Source organism: Chelmon rostratus, chromosome 19 (assembly GCF_017976325.1).
Source record: "Chelmon rostratus isolate fCheRos1 chromosome 19, fCheRos1.pri, whole genome shotgun sequence".
Lineage (NCBI taxonomy): Eukaryota > Metazoa > Chordata > Actinopteri > Chaetodontiformes > Chaetodontidae > Chelmon > Chelmon rostratus.
The window spans coordinates 23,760,304-23,777,168 of NC_055676.1; the positions used below are offsets into that span (position 1 = coordinate 23,760,304).

Genomic DNA, 16,865 nt, shown 5'->3' on the forward strand with positions numbered 1-16,865 from the left:
CTTGGGTTTAGCTACCGCACGCAACTCATAAGTTACACAAAATAAAGCCAATAAAGGCCAGATGTATTATTTTACTTAATCGGCGCCACTATGTGTAAATCTTTAGGTAATCTTCCCTGCGCCGAGTTATAAAAGTGCTTATCGTGTTACTTTGGATTAAAAGCGGTGAGAATTCCAACAGAAACGCTAATAAAAAGTCATATACATTGCTCGATGTCACGAATGTGACGTTTTAAACATAACCAGTATCATCACTTTGCTAGTATAACTAGCAAGACGCGCTAATGCAAACTCCGTCTCCTTTTCCGGAGTGATTTATCTTGTCTTAGTGTCTCTTTGAAGAGGGTAACCTTTAATCTTTTCCCTAAAACATTCGATCTGGACCATTAAGCTACGTTCACATCAGAAACTTCAAATCTACGAGTACAAAAAAAAAATCACACGCCGTATATTTATTTGATATTCATAAATAAAGTTTACCTTCACATGTAATTTAGCTCTAGTTAATGAACAATAACTTTGAACGTGGTAGGACCTATTAGTCAGACACTCGAAGGAAGCGCCGGAGTTTCTGGTTGACAACTTCCTGTCCTGTGCCAGGTCAAAATGTTCGCTGTGAGAGGGCTCCAGAGGCTAAAGCCTGTTTTATCACCACACGGAAACACAAGTAAGCATCTGTCTTGATGTGTTATAGAGTTTATAAAGTGTAAATATTATAAGATAAATATAAGTATAAATATTAGTTTGATTCAGCGTCACCCGGTAAGCTACATAATGTTGCTAATGCTAACGTTAGCCAGCGGGCAAATTAGCTGTTATGAAAATGTTGTCTGTTCGTGCAGGTGTAAGAAGTCTTACGGCCGCTTCAGATGTAGTCCAACATAAAGACAGCATGGTAGGTAAACGTACTGATTCATTACAAACAGGTCTAACTGAGATCACGTAACGTTAACGTTATTTTATCTTCCCCTTTAAGCTCGTTAAGACAGAAAACCCGTTCAAAGAGCCTCAGAAAGGATGTATTCTCTGCAACGTCACCGTGGACTTCAAAAACATTCAGGTGAGTGAGACACCTGCTGTCATTACTGGATCAGAAGCCTGAGTGTATTCAGTGAGAGGTAACCAGTCAGCCCATAGCGGGAAACAGAGACCGCTGTCGTTCACACCTTGTCAGTCAGCACGTGTCCATGCACACCACAAGCCAGGTGAGTCGGTCAGTCACCGTTGTCTGATGAGTAGCAGGTGGTTTGGAAAAATAGAGAAATAAAAACACAAATAGCTAAAAGTCTGACTGTCATCTGAGCTAAACACCAGAGTCACACCAGTCCTTTTAGTGGTTGATTAACTTGTGACACTGGTTAGACGACAGTAACGTTCATGAAGTGAGGTGGAACCTCCTGGAGGGTGTTTGGGCTCTTCAATGTTGGACACTGACACGAAGCTGAAGCGTGAAGAGATACGAGCTCACCTGCTGTTTAACCCCTGACATCACTGACTGGATCCACTCACACCTGTCTCCTTCACAGCTGCTCTCGCAGTTCATCTCACCCCACACGGGCAGAATTTATGGTCGACACATCACAGGTGAGCCGCCGAACAGGAAGCCGCGTCAGAGTCGCTTCCTGTTTGCATCGACAGCAGTTTATTTTGCGGGTAAAAAGAATTCATGTAATGTTTTTTTTTATTTGGCAGGTTTGTGCGGAAGAAAACAGAAGGAAGTTTCCAAAGCTGTAAAGAGAGCTCAGTCGATGGGTGAGTTTTCTACACGTCAACCTTTAGTTTTATTCCTCCACAGGACACGTAGAGCTTTCAGCCTATAAAACACCAGAGAACATTAATAATTAAAAGCGACTGAACTGACTCTGCTTCACTTCCTCCGTCCAGGCTTCATGTCGGTGACACACAAACATCCAGAGTTCATCAGGGACCCCAACATCTGCGGGATCAAACACGTGCATTAGTGCCCGGCGGCGTCACACAAGAAGTTTCTTTATGTGAGAAATGAATTGAGGAATAAACAGCAGTTCTCACAGCAGCAGCTCTCACTTTATTTATTTCTGAAAATGAAACCAAACAAAGAGGATGAGCTCAGTCTCTGGTGGATCTTCAGCCTTTTATTCTCACGATGCTGAAACCAGATGTGGATTAAAAGCAGCGTCACGAGTCTTTGGTTCCTCTGAGGCGACTGAAATCTGCTGAGTCATCATCATCTGTTTCCATGACGTTTGTCCACAGACCGATCAGCTGACAGCTGCACGAAACACTGGAATGTAACTAAGTACATTTACTCAACTACTGAAGTACAAATTTTAGATACTGCAACTTTAGACTTGTAATCCACTACTTTTGTCTGACAGCTTTAGTTACAGTTACTTTCCAGATTCCTTCCTGTCCGGTGAAAAGCTCGTACCTCCAGATGTTGTTCTGTTTAAAAAATGCAGCATCCACATTAATGCAGCAGGAATTTATATCCACAAACATCAGATATGATGAGAAACACTGACAGGAACGTTTTACTGCTGCATCAACACTTTTACTTTAAGTACTTTTAGCTGGTAATACTTTAACTGAGGGTTTTGGATGCAGTCTGATGTCACTGGAGGTGAATGAATGAAGCTGATCATATTTTCAATCAATCATTTTGTTAATGTGTTCAATACTTTGCTGCAGAACTGAAGACGTTCCCATCAGCCTCAGCTGGACGATGCTAACACGCTAAACATTAGCATGTTAGCATTTAGCCGACAGCCTCACAGAGCTGCTAGCACGGCTGCAGAATGAAGCAGCGTTTCTGTTGATGAACTGAGAGACTGCAACATAAAATCATGAATCGGTTCTCAAAATATAAAAACATCTTCCTGACGTTCCCTCGTTGGTGACAGAACTGTTCGCTGACATTAAAGCCTGTTTAATATTAACCAGTAAAGAACAACAGGAAGTGATGGAAAAGCGACTCGTTTTCCCGTCATGAGCTGGTTTTCCTGCGTTTCTCCTCTCTGGCTGCTGTTTCCCAGAGTTCCTCCTGCAGGGACGCAGCAGGGCGAGCGGTTCCTGAGCGCCGGCGCTGTGCGAGCCCGGCGGCGGCAGCGGACACGTCTCCGTCCTGCTCCACGCCGCAGCGGACGTCACGAACAGGAAACCCCTCCAGGGTTAAAGTCTGCGTGTGGAACAGAGGAGAACAGGCGAACAGAGCTCTGACGGCCTCGTGCAGCAGCAGGTTGTTCTTCTGCTCAGGTGGATCCTCGTCTGAGGCTGCCGACACACAGAACACTGACTTCAGACAAACATCCTGACTTCCTGTTCTAGTGAAGATCACTCTGATCATGTGATAAAGTAACGACTGCGAACCTTTTCCCGCTCCGCTCCGCCTCCTCTCCCTCAGGCGTCTCCTGAGAGCCGAAACCTCCGCCTGCAGCGTTTCCACCAGACGTTCGCTCTCCTCCACCTCCCCGCAGGCTTTCTGTCCGGCAGCAAACACAAAGAATGAGCGTGCGAGGCGGCGGGAAGTTAAAACACACCTGAACGCGTCCCGCCGCCGCTCACCTGCAGCTCCGTCTGCAGACAATCGTTCATCTTATTCACCTCGTTGACTTCTCTCAGCAGCCCGTTGGAGGAGAAGAACTTGGAGCTGGAACGACAGGAGAGAAGCAGGAAGTTAGAGGAGCAGGCGCGGCGTGGAGCTCGACCTCGGCGTGCAGCGGCGTACCCGTGTTTCTTCACGGTGAGGTTATAACCCGCCGCGGAGCACGCAGACGACACCTTCCAGTACGCCAGCTGTTCCAGTACACCCAGGTTGTTGACCAGCACGGGAACGTTGATGAACCGCCTGCACAGAACCGGAAACACGCACACTCACGTTCAAACAGCCGCGAAGAAGAACTCACACCACTGCAGTACACGAAGTAATACCACAGTCGATCACTCGCCTGCTGCGTGAGATGAAGGCGGCGTACTCCATCCTGTGAGTGGACCCCGAAGCCGTTCCCTGGCCGGACGTCAGCAGTACGAAGATCACGTGAGGGTTGGACAGTGCGCTCTTCAGCTTCTCGTGGACCGTCCTCTCCCTGAGCGTCATCTGCTGCTCCGTGTTCCTGCGCTGCCGGTACCAGCCAATCACGTTCTCCTCCAGGCGTTCAAACACAAAGCAGCTCCGTCAGCGCGGGCGCACCAAACATTTCAACGCTTCGGACGTTCATCTGTCTGATTTTACCTGCTTATTGTCCGCCAGGATGTTCCTGACGGCGTCCACGTCCACGTCTCCAAGGCTGTCGTAGAAGCTGCAAACAGGGACGAGGACGAGACATTAAGACCATCTGCAGTCACACTGGATCAGGGTCCAGTTCTGGGTCCTCGAGCTAACCGCAGTCTGGACCTCAAATCTGCTTAAAAACTCATCTGGAGCTGTTGTCATAGCAACAAGGCCAGCAGCCCAGCTGACTAAACAAACATGTTAACAGTGAGCCACAAACAGGAAGTCACTGTCAGACACAATGAGACGGACACACACGTCTTGATTGCTGACAGACTTGTGCCTCGTGTACCTCCAATCACATGATCAGCTCTCAGCCAATCACATGAGTGCTGATTGTGGTTTCAACTCTCTACTCCTTTTGCCTTGATTTCAAAATAAAAGCGCAGTGTTTGTTAAAGATAACTGAATTCAAAGGATTAAATTAGCTGGATGAGAATAACAGGATTATTTTAGCCTGTTAGCCTGTTAGCCTGAGCTCGTTCAGCAACATGTGAAGAACAGAAGGCTGGTTTGAGATCAGATATTAAAGAGTATCCAGTACTCACCCGTTCAGTTTGTGGCAGGCGACGTGCTTCTGGATGTCTGTCGAAGAATGAAGAGAGGTTAGCAGAACTAGCGGTTAGCATGTGTAACGCCATACGTGATCCAGTTCCAGCGATCCACTCACTGTACACCTCCTCGATGTGAATGTGATCGGCCTGAGAGTCGCTGATGGTGATCTGCTCTTCAACTTTACTCTCTCCGAGGATGAAACCTTCCTGCAGAGAGACGACACACAGAAATCAGATGCTTCACAGTGTGTGTTTGATCTGATCTGTGGTCTGATTCATTCAGCGCAGCAGATATCTGAGTTTACACTGGACCACACCTGGACCGCACCTGGACCGCACCTGGACCACAGGCTGAGGCACCTGGCAGATGACTCTCAGTCACTGTGTGTAGTGTAGTGTCTATAGTGCATGTGTGGCGTGTATATGTGTAGAGTGAGAGTGTGTGTGTGTGTGTGTGTGTATGCGAACAGGGACTGTTTATTGTTTCAGTCTTTTTTTTTTTTTTTTTACTTTTCTTGCTGCTTGATGTGATTTAAAACTGAATATTTCTCAAATCTTTACCTTTAACACTCAGTTGTACCTCTCTGATACACATAGTTACACATGTACTGGATACCAGTCGTTCCCCCAGCACCCAGTAGGGGGCGCTAACTGGGCGCCAGTAACTTTAGTTAAAATTGGACTATTGTTAGTTTTTACTTCAGCCGAACTCACCAGCAGCTCCACATGTCATTTAACTTGCATGGACTCATACTTCACAGGCTACAGAAACGCGTCCTGGACCGGAGTCTCTTAAATGTGGTCTTTTTTGAACGGAGTCTGGTATTCTGGGACGGTTCGGTCTTAGCTAGTTTTGAAAAGTTGGAGAAATGGCGTTCTGGGAGTTTTAGCTTCACTTCAACGAGAAAAACTCCTTCACTGCTACAAACCACAGGCTGAAACCTCGACGATTAAACCATTAACCAAGAACTAATCACGTGAAAAGTTTGTTAATATAGTGGGGACATATGTGTTCTGTTGTGTTTGCTAGCTGTGCTCCTCTAACGGAAACGTAACCGCCGGGCGGACTCCCTTTAAAACACATGAACGTATCTCTCACCACGTCTGAATCGCTGTTCACGTGCTGGAACATTAGAGAAGCTAACACGATCCCGGGGATCCGGACGGACGGCTCCGCCATGCTGCTCGTTCTCCACACAGATCGACCGGGACGCGGTTCTTCCTCTGGCGCGGGACGCCATCTTGAAGCGCGCGAGGGGGGTGTTTCCCGCCGGGAGGGCGGGGCCGAGGGGCTTCAGGCTCGGACACAAGTTAACTTCGGTTGTTGTGACCGGACGTTTAAGACTGCGGGACCCTCGTCGACTGGCAGGTACTCCGTCTAACTGTGTGTTTGTCTGTTTGAGCTTTAGCTGACTTTAAAAACACGAATACTGAACTAACGGAACAACAACTGAGTAATTTTACTCAAGTACACGGTGGAGGTACTTTGACTTTACTCCAGTCTTTTCTTTCTGCTGAATGTTTTCAATCAATCAATCGATTAATGGAGAAAATAATGAGCAGATTCATGCAGAAAGGAATCAATAGTTTTACTTTTTACATACTTTTTCTGTTGTAACGTTTTAATACAGGACTTAGAGTATTTTTACTGGCTGGTATTAGTACTTTTACTGTAGTAAAAGTACTTTTACTGTATCTCAGAGTTATTTTTACTTAAGTTAAAGTAGAAATACAACTGTGTACAGATACTCCATCACAAGCCAAAGTCCTATTTATATATATATTCGTAATCAAAGTAAATGTACTCAAGTATTCTCAGCAAAATGTGCTTAAAGTATCAGAAGTAACAGTAGTCATTGTACCAACTATGAAATGAAATAATTTGACATTGTTGCATTATTGTGATTATTATTGTTGCATTAATGTGATGATTGACAGCCGGAGTGAATCAGCTGATCGACTCTCATTCTGACATCATTCGTGCCCTAACGAGTAACGAGTGATCAATTAATTAAAAGAGTTCCGGATGAACTTCTTCAGCTTCTTCTCTCATCGAGACACAAAATAAACCTTTGAATAAAGGTTCAATCCGATCTTCCGGCCTCTTTCTGAACGTCAGTTGGCGCCTCAGAGAGAAATATTAGAAATGAAATGTGATTAAAGGCTGAACAGAAGGAGCTAATTAACTCCCTGACCAGTCACATCTGTCCTGATGTGTTCTCCTGTCCGTCCTTTCAGCTGTGAAACCGAGTCCAGCTGAGGCGGAGTGTCTTCGGTCCCGCGGCTGTGTGTTGGACGCAGTGACATGCTGACCTGATGGCGGCGCTGATGAACGAAGAGGGGGGCGTGGCCTCGCGGCTGCAGGCGGCGGCGGCGACGGAGGACCTCTGGTGTTTGGCCTTGGGGCTCTTCCAGGTCTGGATGTTCGTGGTGGTGTTTCTCATCATGCTGCCCGCCATGTTCGGACTCTCTCTGGGGGTCACCGGGGTCTACATCCAGGTCCTCGTCAGAGTGCTGGAGGTAACGGAGCAGCTGTCAGTGTGCCGGAGTTCAGTCAGTGTTTACTTCATGTGTTTGTTCGGTGATGAAACGTGCAGCAGGAGGCGCCGTGTCAGAGGTCGTCTGAAGTATCTGTCTTTGCAGTGGGCCACGTTACGGATCCAGAGAGGACGGCGGGAGCAGCCCAGCGTGCCGGTGCCTCTGCCCAACGGTACGCCGCTACAGACGGGCTGTGAGGCGGCCATCTTTGATTTGACCTGCTTTTATTATCTAATCGAATATAGATTTAATAATATCGACATCACAGTGTGTGAAGAAACTATTAATGAACCTGGTTTGAGTGAAAAGATTTACTGATGACATGCAGGTGAGTATTAAAAAGGAATACTGCGTATGTAGAAATACCTGTTCCACATATTTAGTGTTTTCTCTCAGGTTGGTGTTCATTCATTCAGGAATTCTTTCACTAAATCTGACAAAATCTCACTGAAATGTCTGAGATGATGCAGTGATGAGGTTTTCTATCCAAAGGTCAGAGGTCAGCTTCACTGTGACATCATCACATTGTGCAGAAACTTTTCTGACCATCACTCAGCAGCAGAAGGCAGGTTGAGACCACGTTTCACACCTGCTCACATCCTGAGCTGGTTGTTTCACAGTCTGCAGCTTCTCTGCAGCAGCAGCCACATCTGAAGCATCGCCGCGAGCTGATTGGTTGTTGATCTTCAGGTGGTTGTAGTGGCACCAGGTGATGATGCTGTGTGGTAGACTGCGGTGTGTTAAGCTAGTAGCAGCTAATGTAGCCTGCAGGTGCGGTCACCCTCTGAGAAACGCCTGAAACGCTGAGTCACAGAGTCAGTAAAAGAGCGGAACGTGATTGGCTGCTGCACTGCTCTGCACACGGCGAAGTGATTCATGTGAGGGTTTGAGGCTTTAGGTTGTGGACTTGAATTATTTCCTGATGAATCATGAAAATAATCGACAGATTTGTCAGTAATTGGCGGCGTAGTGCCGATGATCTGCCACCGCTGGACTGTCTCCAGAGCAGATCAGCTGATGACGAAGCAGCCAGTCAGCAGCTCCACTTCCTGGTTTGCGCTGTCGGGACATTGTGTCCTGCTGGATGAGGGGTTTGTTTCAGCTGCAAAGAGAGGCCATGTGACGCTGTGTGTGTGTGTGTGTGTGGAGGGGGGGTCTCTCCATCGGTCTGGTGGTGGGTTGCAGTGTGAACACACATGGTTCGTCTCAGGATGATGATGCAACAGCAGATTGCACAACTGTAGTCAAACAGCCGACTGCTGCGGTTTACTGTGAAACACTGAAGCTCTGTCACAGCCACCACATGTGAGCGTCTGCTGGTTCTCCCCCCGTCCTCCCCCCGCCTCACAGCAGAATACACGAGTATCACTGAACATGAGAAACCTCCACACCGTAGACCTGCTGGCATCGTTAAAGCATCGTCTCATAAATGCTCCCCTTCAGAGCTAAAGATCGTCGCTCATTCTGGACGGTCCAGTCATGTTTGAGGAAACTGAGCTGCACTCGAAGGGTTAAACACGTCTGAGAGGTCGGCGAACTCGTGATCCTCGACTGGAACATAAAGCTCAGTGTTCCTCTGCTGCAGCCTCATTTAATCTCATTTCAAGCTTTAGTCTCCAGGAGAACCGAAGCTTTAACACGACCAGCAGCTCATCATTAACATGAGTCAGCAGCTCGTTATTAACACGAGTCAGCAGCTCGTTATTAACACGAGTCAGCAGCTCGTCATTAACATGAGTCAGCAGCTTGTTATTAACACGAGTCAGCAGCTCGTCATTAACACAAGTCAGCAGCTCGTCATTAACATGAGTCAGCAGCTTGTTAATAACACGAGTCAGCAGCTCGTCATTAACACGAGTCAGCAGCTCGTCATTAACACGAGTCAGCAGCTTGTTATTAACATGAGTCAGCAGCTCATCATTAACACAAGTCAGCAGCTAGTCATTAACACGAGTCAGCAGCTCGTCATTAACACGAGTCAGCAGCTAGTCATTAACACGAGTCAGCAGCTCGTTATTAACATGAGTCAGCAGCTTGTTATTAACACGAGTCAGCAGCTTGTTATTAACACGAGTCAGCAGCTCGTTATTAACATGAGTCAGCAGCTTGTCGTTAACATGAGTCAGCAGCTTGTCATTAACATGAGTCAGCAGCTCGTCATTAACATGAGTCAGCAGCTCGTCATTAACATGAGTCAGCAGCTCGTCATTAACATGAGTCAGCAGCTCGTTATTAACATGAGTCAGCAGCTCGTTATTAACACGACCAGCAGCTCGTCATTAACACGACCAGCAGCTCGTTGTTAACATGAGTCAGCAGCTCGTCATTAACATGAGTCAGCAGCTCGTTGTTAACATGAGTCAGCAGCTCGTCATTAACATGAGTCAGCAGCTTGTTATTAACATGACCAGCAGCTCGTAATTAGCACGAGTCAGCAGCTCGTCATTAACACGACCAGCAGCTCGTCGCTAACACGAGTCAGCAGCTCGTTGTTAACACGACCAGCAGCTCGTAATTAACATGAGTCAGCAGCTCGTTGTTAACACGACCAGCAGCTCGTCATTAACACGAGTCAGCAGCTCGTCATTAACACGACCAGCAGCTCGTTATTAACATGAGTCAGCAGCTCGTCATTAACACGAGTCAGCAGCTTGTTATTAACGTGAGTCAGCAGCTCGTCATTAACACGAGTCAGCAGCTTGTTATTAACGTGAGTCAGCAGCTCGTCATTAACACGAGTCAGCAGCTTGTTATTAACATGAGTCAGCAGCTCGTCATTAACACGAGTCAGCAGCTTGTTATTAACACGAGTCAGCAGCTTGTTATTAACATGAGTCAGCAGCTCGTCATTAACACGAGTCAGCAGCTTGTTATTAACGTGAGTCAGCAGCTCGTCATTAACACGAGTCAGCAGCTTGTTATTAACATGAGTCAGCAGCTCGTCATTAACACGAGTCAGCAGCTTGTTATTAACATGAGTCAGCAGCTTGTTATTAACATGAGTCAGCAGCTCGTCATTAACACGAGTCAGCAGCTTGTTATTAACATGAGTCAGCAGCTTGTTATTAACGTGAGTCAGCAGCTCGTCATTAACACGACCAGCAGCTCGTTGTTAACATGAGTCAGCAGCTCGTTATTAACACGAGTCAGCAGGAGAAACCAGGAGAAACCAGGAGATAGCTCCTTTCTTCTGCTGCTTGTTGATGTGACGCTAAAACCAACCGCTGAGTGACAGAAAACTGATTCTGAATCAGATCACAGGACAAACTTCTTCACGTCTTCTGTTTAAAACAAACTGAGGCTGTTTGTGTTAGTTAATGAGTCACATGTTTGATGTTACACAACACAATGAAACACACACACACACACTTACACACTCACACACACAGAGACACACAGACACACACACACTCTCTCTCACACACACACACACACACACACACACTCTCTCTCACAGGTGTGAGGTGAAACAGGTGTGTCCACTCAGGTGTCCATTCAGTCAGTCAGAGGTAGAGGAGACGTCGTCCACTGTGGGCTCCTCATGTCAGATGCAGATTTGTTGCTTGGTCAGTCTCAGTTTATGTCAATAAATATATATATATATATATATATATATATATATATATATATATATATATATATATATATATATATATATATATATATAGCCTCCAGCCAATAACAGCACACAGGTGAGGTCAGCGGCCAGGTGAACAGGAGGAAGCGACAAAAGTGACGAACTCAGCACAGGAAGGTGCCACTTCCTGCGGATCACATGTCAGAACATGTCTGCGGTACGCTGCTACGGGCTGACATTCTGTATCTGAAGCCCCCAGTTGTGTGATTTCGTCCCAGGAATCATCGAGCGAGTCGGGGGCTCGATGGAGGAGGAGGTGGGCCAGCTGCGGCGCTCTCAGTCCCTGGCGGGGGGCAAGTTCGCTCTGAGCGATGCCTTCTACTTCTACAAGAAGGGTTTGGAAAGCATCGTGGACGACCAGGTGACCCAGCGCTTCTCCTCCGAGGAGCTGGCCTCCTGGAACCTCCTCACCCGAACCAACCACAACTTCCGCTACATCAGCCTCCGCCTCACCATCATCTGGGGCCTCGGCGTCTTCGTCCGCTACTGCGTCCTGTTCCCGCTCAGGTCAGTCTGAGGCGCCTCCTCACGAGATGGCGATGTGGCCTTTAAAGGAGGCGCGCAGGACTCGTCAGTCTCTAGGCTCGGCCTTATACCTCTGAGTCGCCCCCTGCTGTTTGATCATTATCGCTACAAGCACACAATTAACCAGATTAGTCCCAGAAAAGACTTTCAGCACCTCCTTCCTGTTCCTGCAGGATCACGCTGGCCATCATCGGCCTCTCGTGGCTCGTCATCGGAACGGTTCTGGTTGGATTTCTACCTGAGAGCAGGTACGACAGCGAGCCGCACCCGCGCGGCAGCTCCTCCAATCAGGTGGTTCAAATCTGAGGCTCTAACGGGGCCCTTGTTTTTTTTGTGTGTGACTGTATCAGTGTGAAGAGCTGGCTCAGCGAGCTGGTCCACCTGACCTGCTACAGGATCTGTGCCAGAGGTCTGTCCGCCACCGTCCACTACCACAACAGGTGAGTCGCAGCTCAGCGCCACCGGCAGGTTCCACGCAGCAGCTGCTAGCAAACATCCTTCTTCTTCTTCTACTGTTTCCTGCAGAGAAAATAAACCTCAGAAAGGAGGAATCTGCGTCGCCAATCACACCACGCCGATCGACGTGGTGATTCTGGCCAATGACGGCTGCTACGCCATGGTGAGTGTCACCAGCAGGTGGGTCAGCATCTCTCGCCCCAGGTGTGCGACGCAGCGATGTCACCGCTCGGCTCCCTGTCGTCCACAGGTGGGTCAGGTCCACGGGGGTCTGATGGGGGTCATCCAGAGATCCATGGTGAGGGCGTGTCCTCACGTTTGGTTCGAGAGGTCGGAGATGAAAGACCGCCACGCCGTGACGAGCAGGTGAGATGGACAGAGCCGATCAGCATCTGTCAGAACAGGAAGTGATTCTGCGTCATGTGACGACGATGCACAGAAGAAGTCGACGAAAGTGCACTGTTAGCATTAAATAGCTAGCATTAGCAGAAGCTAACTGAAGCTAACTTCAGTCCAGCAGGCTGAGAGTGATGCTGCTCCTAAAGTCATCTGAACCGAAACAAACAGCCTGAAAATCATGGTGAAAGAGGACACTGAGCCTGTTTTCATCCTCTTCATCGTGCCAGCAGCGTGATGATGATGATGATCCTGATCCGTGAAGCTGACTAATGCGTCTGTTCCTCTGTCTGCAGGCTGAGAGCTCACGTTGCAGCTAAGACCAAACTTCCCATCCTGATTTTTCCTGAAGGTCAGAGTCTGCCGGGCCGTAGCTCGTGGTGCGAGGATGATGATGGTGGTGGTTTCATGGTCAGATAACTCGTGTCTCCGTTTCAGGAACCTGCATCAACAACACCTCAGTCATGATGTTTAAGAAGGGAAGCTTTGAAATTGGAGGGACAATCTATCCGGTTACGATAAAGGTATGAAGCACCTGAAAAATTAGGTTTTTTTGAATGGACTCTGGTGCAGTGTGTCAGTATTTCCTGTGTTGTCGTGCTGCTCGCCGCCGTTCAGTGGACCTCCTTCCGAGGTTTCGGTATCTCACCTTCAGTTCTCGCTGTGTGCCTCAGTACGACCCCCGCTTCGGTGACGCTTTCTGGAACAGCGCTAAACACAACATGGTCAGCTACCTGCTCCGCATGATGACCAGCTGGGCCATCGTGGTCAACGTGTGGTACCTGCCCCCCATGACCATACAGGTACAGCTGAGTGTGGAACGCCCCCCCTTCTGTCAGACAGGAACCACGTGGCTGAACTGAGGAACCGCACCAGACACAATGTGATCAGCTGCACTGTGGCTGTGTAGTACTGCACCCAGGTGTTGTATTACTGCACTGTGGTGGTGTATTACTGCACTGTGGCTGTGTAGTACTACCCAGGTGTTGTATTACTGCACTCTGGTGGTGTATTACTGCACTCTGGTGTTGTATTACTGCACTCTGGTGTTGTATTACTGCACTCTGGTGTGTTATTACTGCACTCTGGTGTTGTATTACTGCACTGTGGCTGTGTAGTACTACACAGGTGTTGTATTACTGCACTCTGGTGGTGTATTACTGCACTCTGGTGTTGTATTACTGCACTCTGGTGTTGTATTACTGCACTCTGGTGTGTTATTACTGCACTCTGGTGGTGTATTACTGCACTGTGGCTGTGTAGTACTACACAGGTGGTGTATTACTGCACTCTGGTGTTTTATTACAGCACTCTTGTGTTTTATTACTGCACTCTGGAACACATCACTGGTACTGATACTGCAGTTTCTCTGTGTATTCATGCAGTCAGCCAACAGCAGCCTGCAGTATCTGCAGGTTTTAATGACCACGTGGGGTCTCTGATGTGTTTAGGGTGAAATAATCAACCTGAAAAGGTGTTTTCATCCTGTTTTCTCACCTTGTCTGTAGTTTCTGCTCCGTGCCTGCAGAGGGCAGCTTTTCCTCTTTAAACAACGTAATGTAGGGACTGAAACCTGCATCATACTGTCAGACTTTCTGTGTTATGGTGTTGATGTGAGTATTACTGCATATGCACGTGTACTCTGTGTACTTTGTGTACCATGTGTGTACTGTGTGTGTTGTGAGCAGGATGATGAAGATGCAGCTCAGTTTGCCAACAGAGTGAAATCTGCCATCGCTCATCAGGGAGGACTGCTGGACCTGGCCTGGTGAGGATCATCTAAATACTCAGATTACTTCAGAACACTTCACTCATCATCAGTGGTGGAAAGTAATCAAGTACTGTACTGACATACAGTTGCTGAAGTAATTTAACTGTAAATTTCAGAGGGAAATAATTGACTGAATTGAATTAACATTAGAATTACACTGTACTCATAATGAGTACTTTGCATACTTGCAGTACGTTTCGTTGGGGGGGGCTCGTCCTCGGTGTCTGGAGACGTGAAGAGTCTTTGTGTCTTTCAGGGATGGAGGACTGAAAAGAGAAAAAGTGAAGGATTCATATAAGGAGGAGCAGCAGAAGATGTACAGTAGCATCATCGCTGGACAGAACGCCGCCAGCTCCCCGAAACCCACAGAGGAGCAGTGACACTGGTCAGACTGGGGGCTCTGGTCAGACTGGGGGCTCTGGTGAATCTGGACTCTGATCATCGTTAGCAGTCTCATGTGAACTGGTTGAACTCTGAGAACATTTTTAACTCTGAAGTTTTATTTTCCGGTTTTTAAACGAGTGTGTGCAGGAGAGCGTTTCCACCAGCAGGAGGCAGCGTGTGACAACACAATAATCCTGCACATCCACCCGCTGCTCCTCTCCTCGTCCTCCTCCAGCCGCTATCAGGCTGGACATTGTGTCTTCTTATCATTCGACCCGACGGTGTGTTTTAATGTTTCTGATTTTTAAACCTGCTGCTCTGAAAAGAAATCATGAAGAAGAAGAAAAGTGACGATAATGAAGGAGAAGCTGTGGATCAGCTTTAAATCAATCATTAATTATATGTGTGATTCTATCAGCCACCAAATGTGACAGCAGATATTTGCATTATTTCCATTTTTATTCTTTGCTTTTTATTTTCTTTGTTCTGTTCAAACAGACCAAACATCAGGAACGAAACAAGAACCCAAAATATAAAATACATCAAAAAATAAAACAATAAAAAAAATCAACCAGAAACATTTTAAAAAATCCAGATGTGGCCTCGTCATGTTTCGGGTCGGGACCCCTCAGAGGGTCACAGCAGAACTGATGATGATGATGATGACGTTTTATTCTTCGGCCTTTTTCTCGCGAATTATTGAGCGGTTATAGTTAATTGAGTCAGTTACCGCTGGCGACCGGCGATGTGAAGCATTTTGATTGGACGCTGCAGCTGGTTTTTAAACAGACAGTGGAGGATTTAGCGCCTCCTAGCGGTGAAGTTGGAAGTTGGTTTGTCCTCTGTGGGCTCCTGTAGCAACACGGTGGTGAAGAGGAGGAAGAGGACACAGAAACACTCAAAACACAACGATTTTTATTTTCAGGCCATCAAACACTAATGAAACTAAATTATTTACTTTTATTTTCTGCATTTTCTGTTTTCAGCTCTGAATCCCGTCAGAAACAGGAAGCAGGAGGACCAAACAAAGACATAACGTTCAGATAAATAAAGTTTTAAATATATAAACGTGTTTCCGTGGAGACGTGAGAAGAACTGAACGACGAGAGCTGCTTTAATCATGACGGATAATTAAAGGAAAGGCATTTAAAAACAGAGAGGTCAGTGGATCGCAATGAAGCAGCGACAGAAGACGAATGGACACGAGTGACTGATCGTAAACGACGTTTGAGGACGACGTGGCGTCCTTCAGTAAAAAGCTGCGAGACGGTTTGTTTTTCTGCACCATGTTTCTCTTCATGCCTGGATCCAAAAATACTGCAATCATGTACAAATATATATTAAAATAAAATATCCACCATGAGTTCATTTCACTTCCTGCAGAAGGCCTCATGGTTTGTGCACCACTTCAAAATAAAATGTTCATTATCGAATAATTCTGTCAACAATTATTAATAATTATGAGTATAAATATTAATTATTATTTGATCTTATTATAAACAAGATCAAATATTTTACAAACAGCAACAAAAAAAATCAGCTGTCGATTAAAAATAACTATTAAAACGTTTGTGGTTTTTATTGAATTAATACGAGACAAAGTTTTTTTTTGTTTTTCACCTTCACGTTTGTCAGGTGACGTTTTCATCACGAGACAAACATCCAGAAACACACGAAATAAAGAAAAACGAGATAAAAGACGCAAATTCAGTCCAACATGAGACAAAACGCGTAAAATAAAGTCAAACAAACTCCAAAAAAAAAAAAAAAAAGTGAAACAACACGAGGACAGACTGCAGGACCGGACGCAGTACAAATACTCATCATGTGTAAATATACTGCATGTTCTGGCACGTCTCTCATCATCTTCCTCTTCATCATCTTCCGTTCATTTGTTCAGAGGTAGAAACAGATAGAAACTGATTGTTGTCTTCTCTTTTTTTTAATCTGGTTTTACAGATTTGTCCCCCCCCCCCCCGCTGGACCGTCCTCGTGCTTTAACGTCCTTTGCGGGCCTTTGAAGACGTCGGCCGGCGGCTCGGCCTCGGGGCGGATCTGTGATCTCTCCTCTCAGGAAGCGATCAGCTGATCGCTCAGGTGTGATGGAGGCGGCGGATGACGGAGCGGGGGGGGGCGCCGGGCGACATGTTTACTGTGACGGCGCTTTAATAGAGAAAGCAGCCGGTGTGAAATAGCACCGGGCCGTCGTTCCACCGCAGCCGGGCTCACATCTCGCCAGCGCCCGCCCCGGATAACAATCCCGCGGCTCAAATTGCTTGAACAGAAATGTTTGTCCTCCCCCCTAACAAGATTGTGAATTATTAATCGGATCTGAAGCCGATTCCGTAACCTGAT

The 16,865-nt window shown here is 46.9% G+C and overlaps 3 protein-coding genes across 5 annotated transcripts; 2 read left to right on the forward strand and 1 right to left on the reverse strand.

The window, feature by feature from the left end:
* Positions 1 to 585: 585 nt before the first annotated feature.
* Positions 586 to 2,550, forward strand: mrps18c (mitochondrial ribosomal protein S18C). Its single transcript, XM_041959678.1, has 6 exons — positions 586 to 667; positions 843 to 895; positions 977 to 1,060; positions 1,527 to 1,584; positions 1,693 to 1,752; positions 1,885 to 2,550. Exons 1-6 carry the CDS (start codon positions 607 to 609, stop codon positions 1,959 to 1,961), a joined length of 393 nt encoding a protein of 130 aa, XP_041815612.1. The 5' UTR covers positions 586 to 606; the 3' UTR covers positions 1,962 to 2,550.
* Positions 2,036 to 6,058, reverse strand: abraxas1 (abraxas 1, BRCA1 A complex subunit). 2 transcript variants are annotated; one of them, XM_041959677.1, is made up of 9 exons: positions 5,903 to 6,058; positions 4,920 to 5,010; positions 4,798 to 4,834; positions 4,211 to 4,277; positions 3,927 to 4,123; positions 3,707 to 3,826; positions 3,544 to 3,628; positions 3,349 to 3,460; positions 2,036 to 3,252 (listed from the first exon to the last, which is right to left on the reverse strand). In XM_041959677.1, exons 1-9 carry the CDS (start codon positions 5,981 to 5,983, stop codon positions 2,966 to 2,968), a joined length of 1,077 nt encoding a protein of 358 aa, XP_041815611.1. In that variant the 5' UTR covers positions 5,984 to 6,058; the 3' UTR covers positions 2,036 to 2,965. The 2 variants fall into 2 exon arrangements, with proteins under 2 accessions (XP_041815611.1, XP_041815609.1); XM_041959675.1 differs by having other exon boundaries at positions 3,544 to 3,826.
* gpat3 (glycerol-3-phosphate acyltransferase 3) lies at positions 5,727 to 15,934 on the forward strand. 2 transcript variants are annotated; one of them, XM_041959673.1, is made up of 13 exons: positions 5,727 to 6,172; positions 7,042 to 7,323; positions 7,447 to 7,513; positions 11,197 to 11,485; positions 11,677 to 11,751; positions 11,854 to 11,943; positions 12,029 to 12,122; positions 12,210 to 12,325; positions 12,652 to 12,707; positions 12,794 to 12,879; positions 13,030 to 13,158; positions 14,044 to 14,123; positions 14,383 to 15,934. In XM_041959673.1, the coding sequence occupies exons 2-13, from the start codon at positions 7,120 to 7,122 to the stop codon at positions 14,504 to 14,506; spliced, it is 1,410 nt and encodes a 469-aa protein (XP_041815607.1). In that variant the 5' UTR covers positions 5,727 to 6,172; positions 7,042 to 7,119; the 3' UTR covers positions 14,507 to 15,934. The 2 variants fall into 2 exon arrangements, with proteins under 2 accessions (XP_041815607.1, XP_041815608.1); XM_041959674.1 differs by having other exon boundaries at positions 6,172 to 6,284.
* Positions 15,935 to 16,865: the final 931 nt, after the last annotated feature.

Excerpts from the sequence above, each read along its gene's own strand:
- gpat3 (XM_041959673.1), top strand. The coding sequence starts at position 7,120 with ATGGCGGCGCTGATGAACGAAGAGGGGGGCGTGGCCTCGCGGCTGCAG. Across the intron at positions 7,514-11,196 it reads GCCGGTGCCTCTGCCCAACG|GAATCATCGAGCGAGTCGGG; the intron begins GTACGCCGCTAC and ends ATTTCGTCCCAG. Across the intron at positions 11,486-11,676 it reads TGCGTCCTGTTCCCGCTCAG|GATCACGCTGGCCATCATCG; the intron begins GTCAGTCTGAGG and ends CTGTTCCTGCAG.
- mrps18c (XM_041959678.1), top strand. The coding sequence starts at position 607 with ATGTTCGCTGTGAGAGGGCTCCAGAGGCTAAAGCCTGTTTTATCACCA. Across the intron at positions 1,585-1,692 it reads TTATGGTCGACACATCACAG|GTTTGTGCGGAAGAAAACAG; the intron begins GTGAGCCGCCGA and ends TTTATTTGGCAG. Across the intron at positions 1,753-1,884 it reads AAAGAGAGCTCAGTCGATGG|GCTTCATGTCGGTGACACAC; the intron begins GTGAGTTTTCTA and ends TCCTCCGTCCAG.
- abraxas1 (XM_041959675.1), bottom strand. The coding sequence starts at position 5,983 with ATGGCGGAGCCGTCCGTCCGGATCCCCGGGATCGTGTTAGCTTCTCTA. Across the intron at positions 3,461-3,543 it reads GTCTGCAGACGGAGCTGCAG|AAAGCCTGCGGGGAGGTGGA; the intron begins GTGAGCGGCGGC and ends GCTGCCGGACAG. Across the intron at positions 3,253-3,348 it reads GCGGAGCGGAGCGGGAAAAG|CCTCAGACGAGGATCCACCT; the intron begins GTTCGCAGTCGT and ends GTGTGTCGGCAG.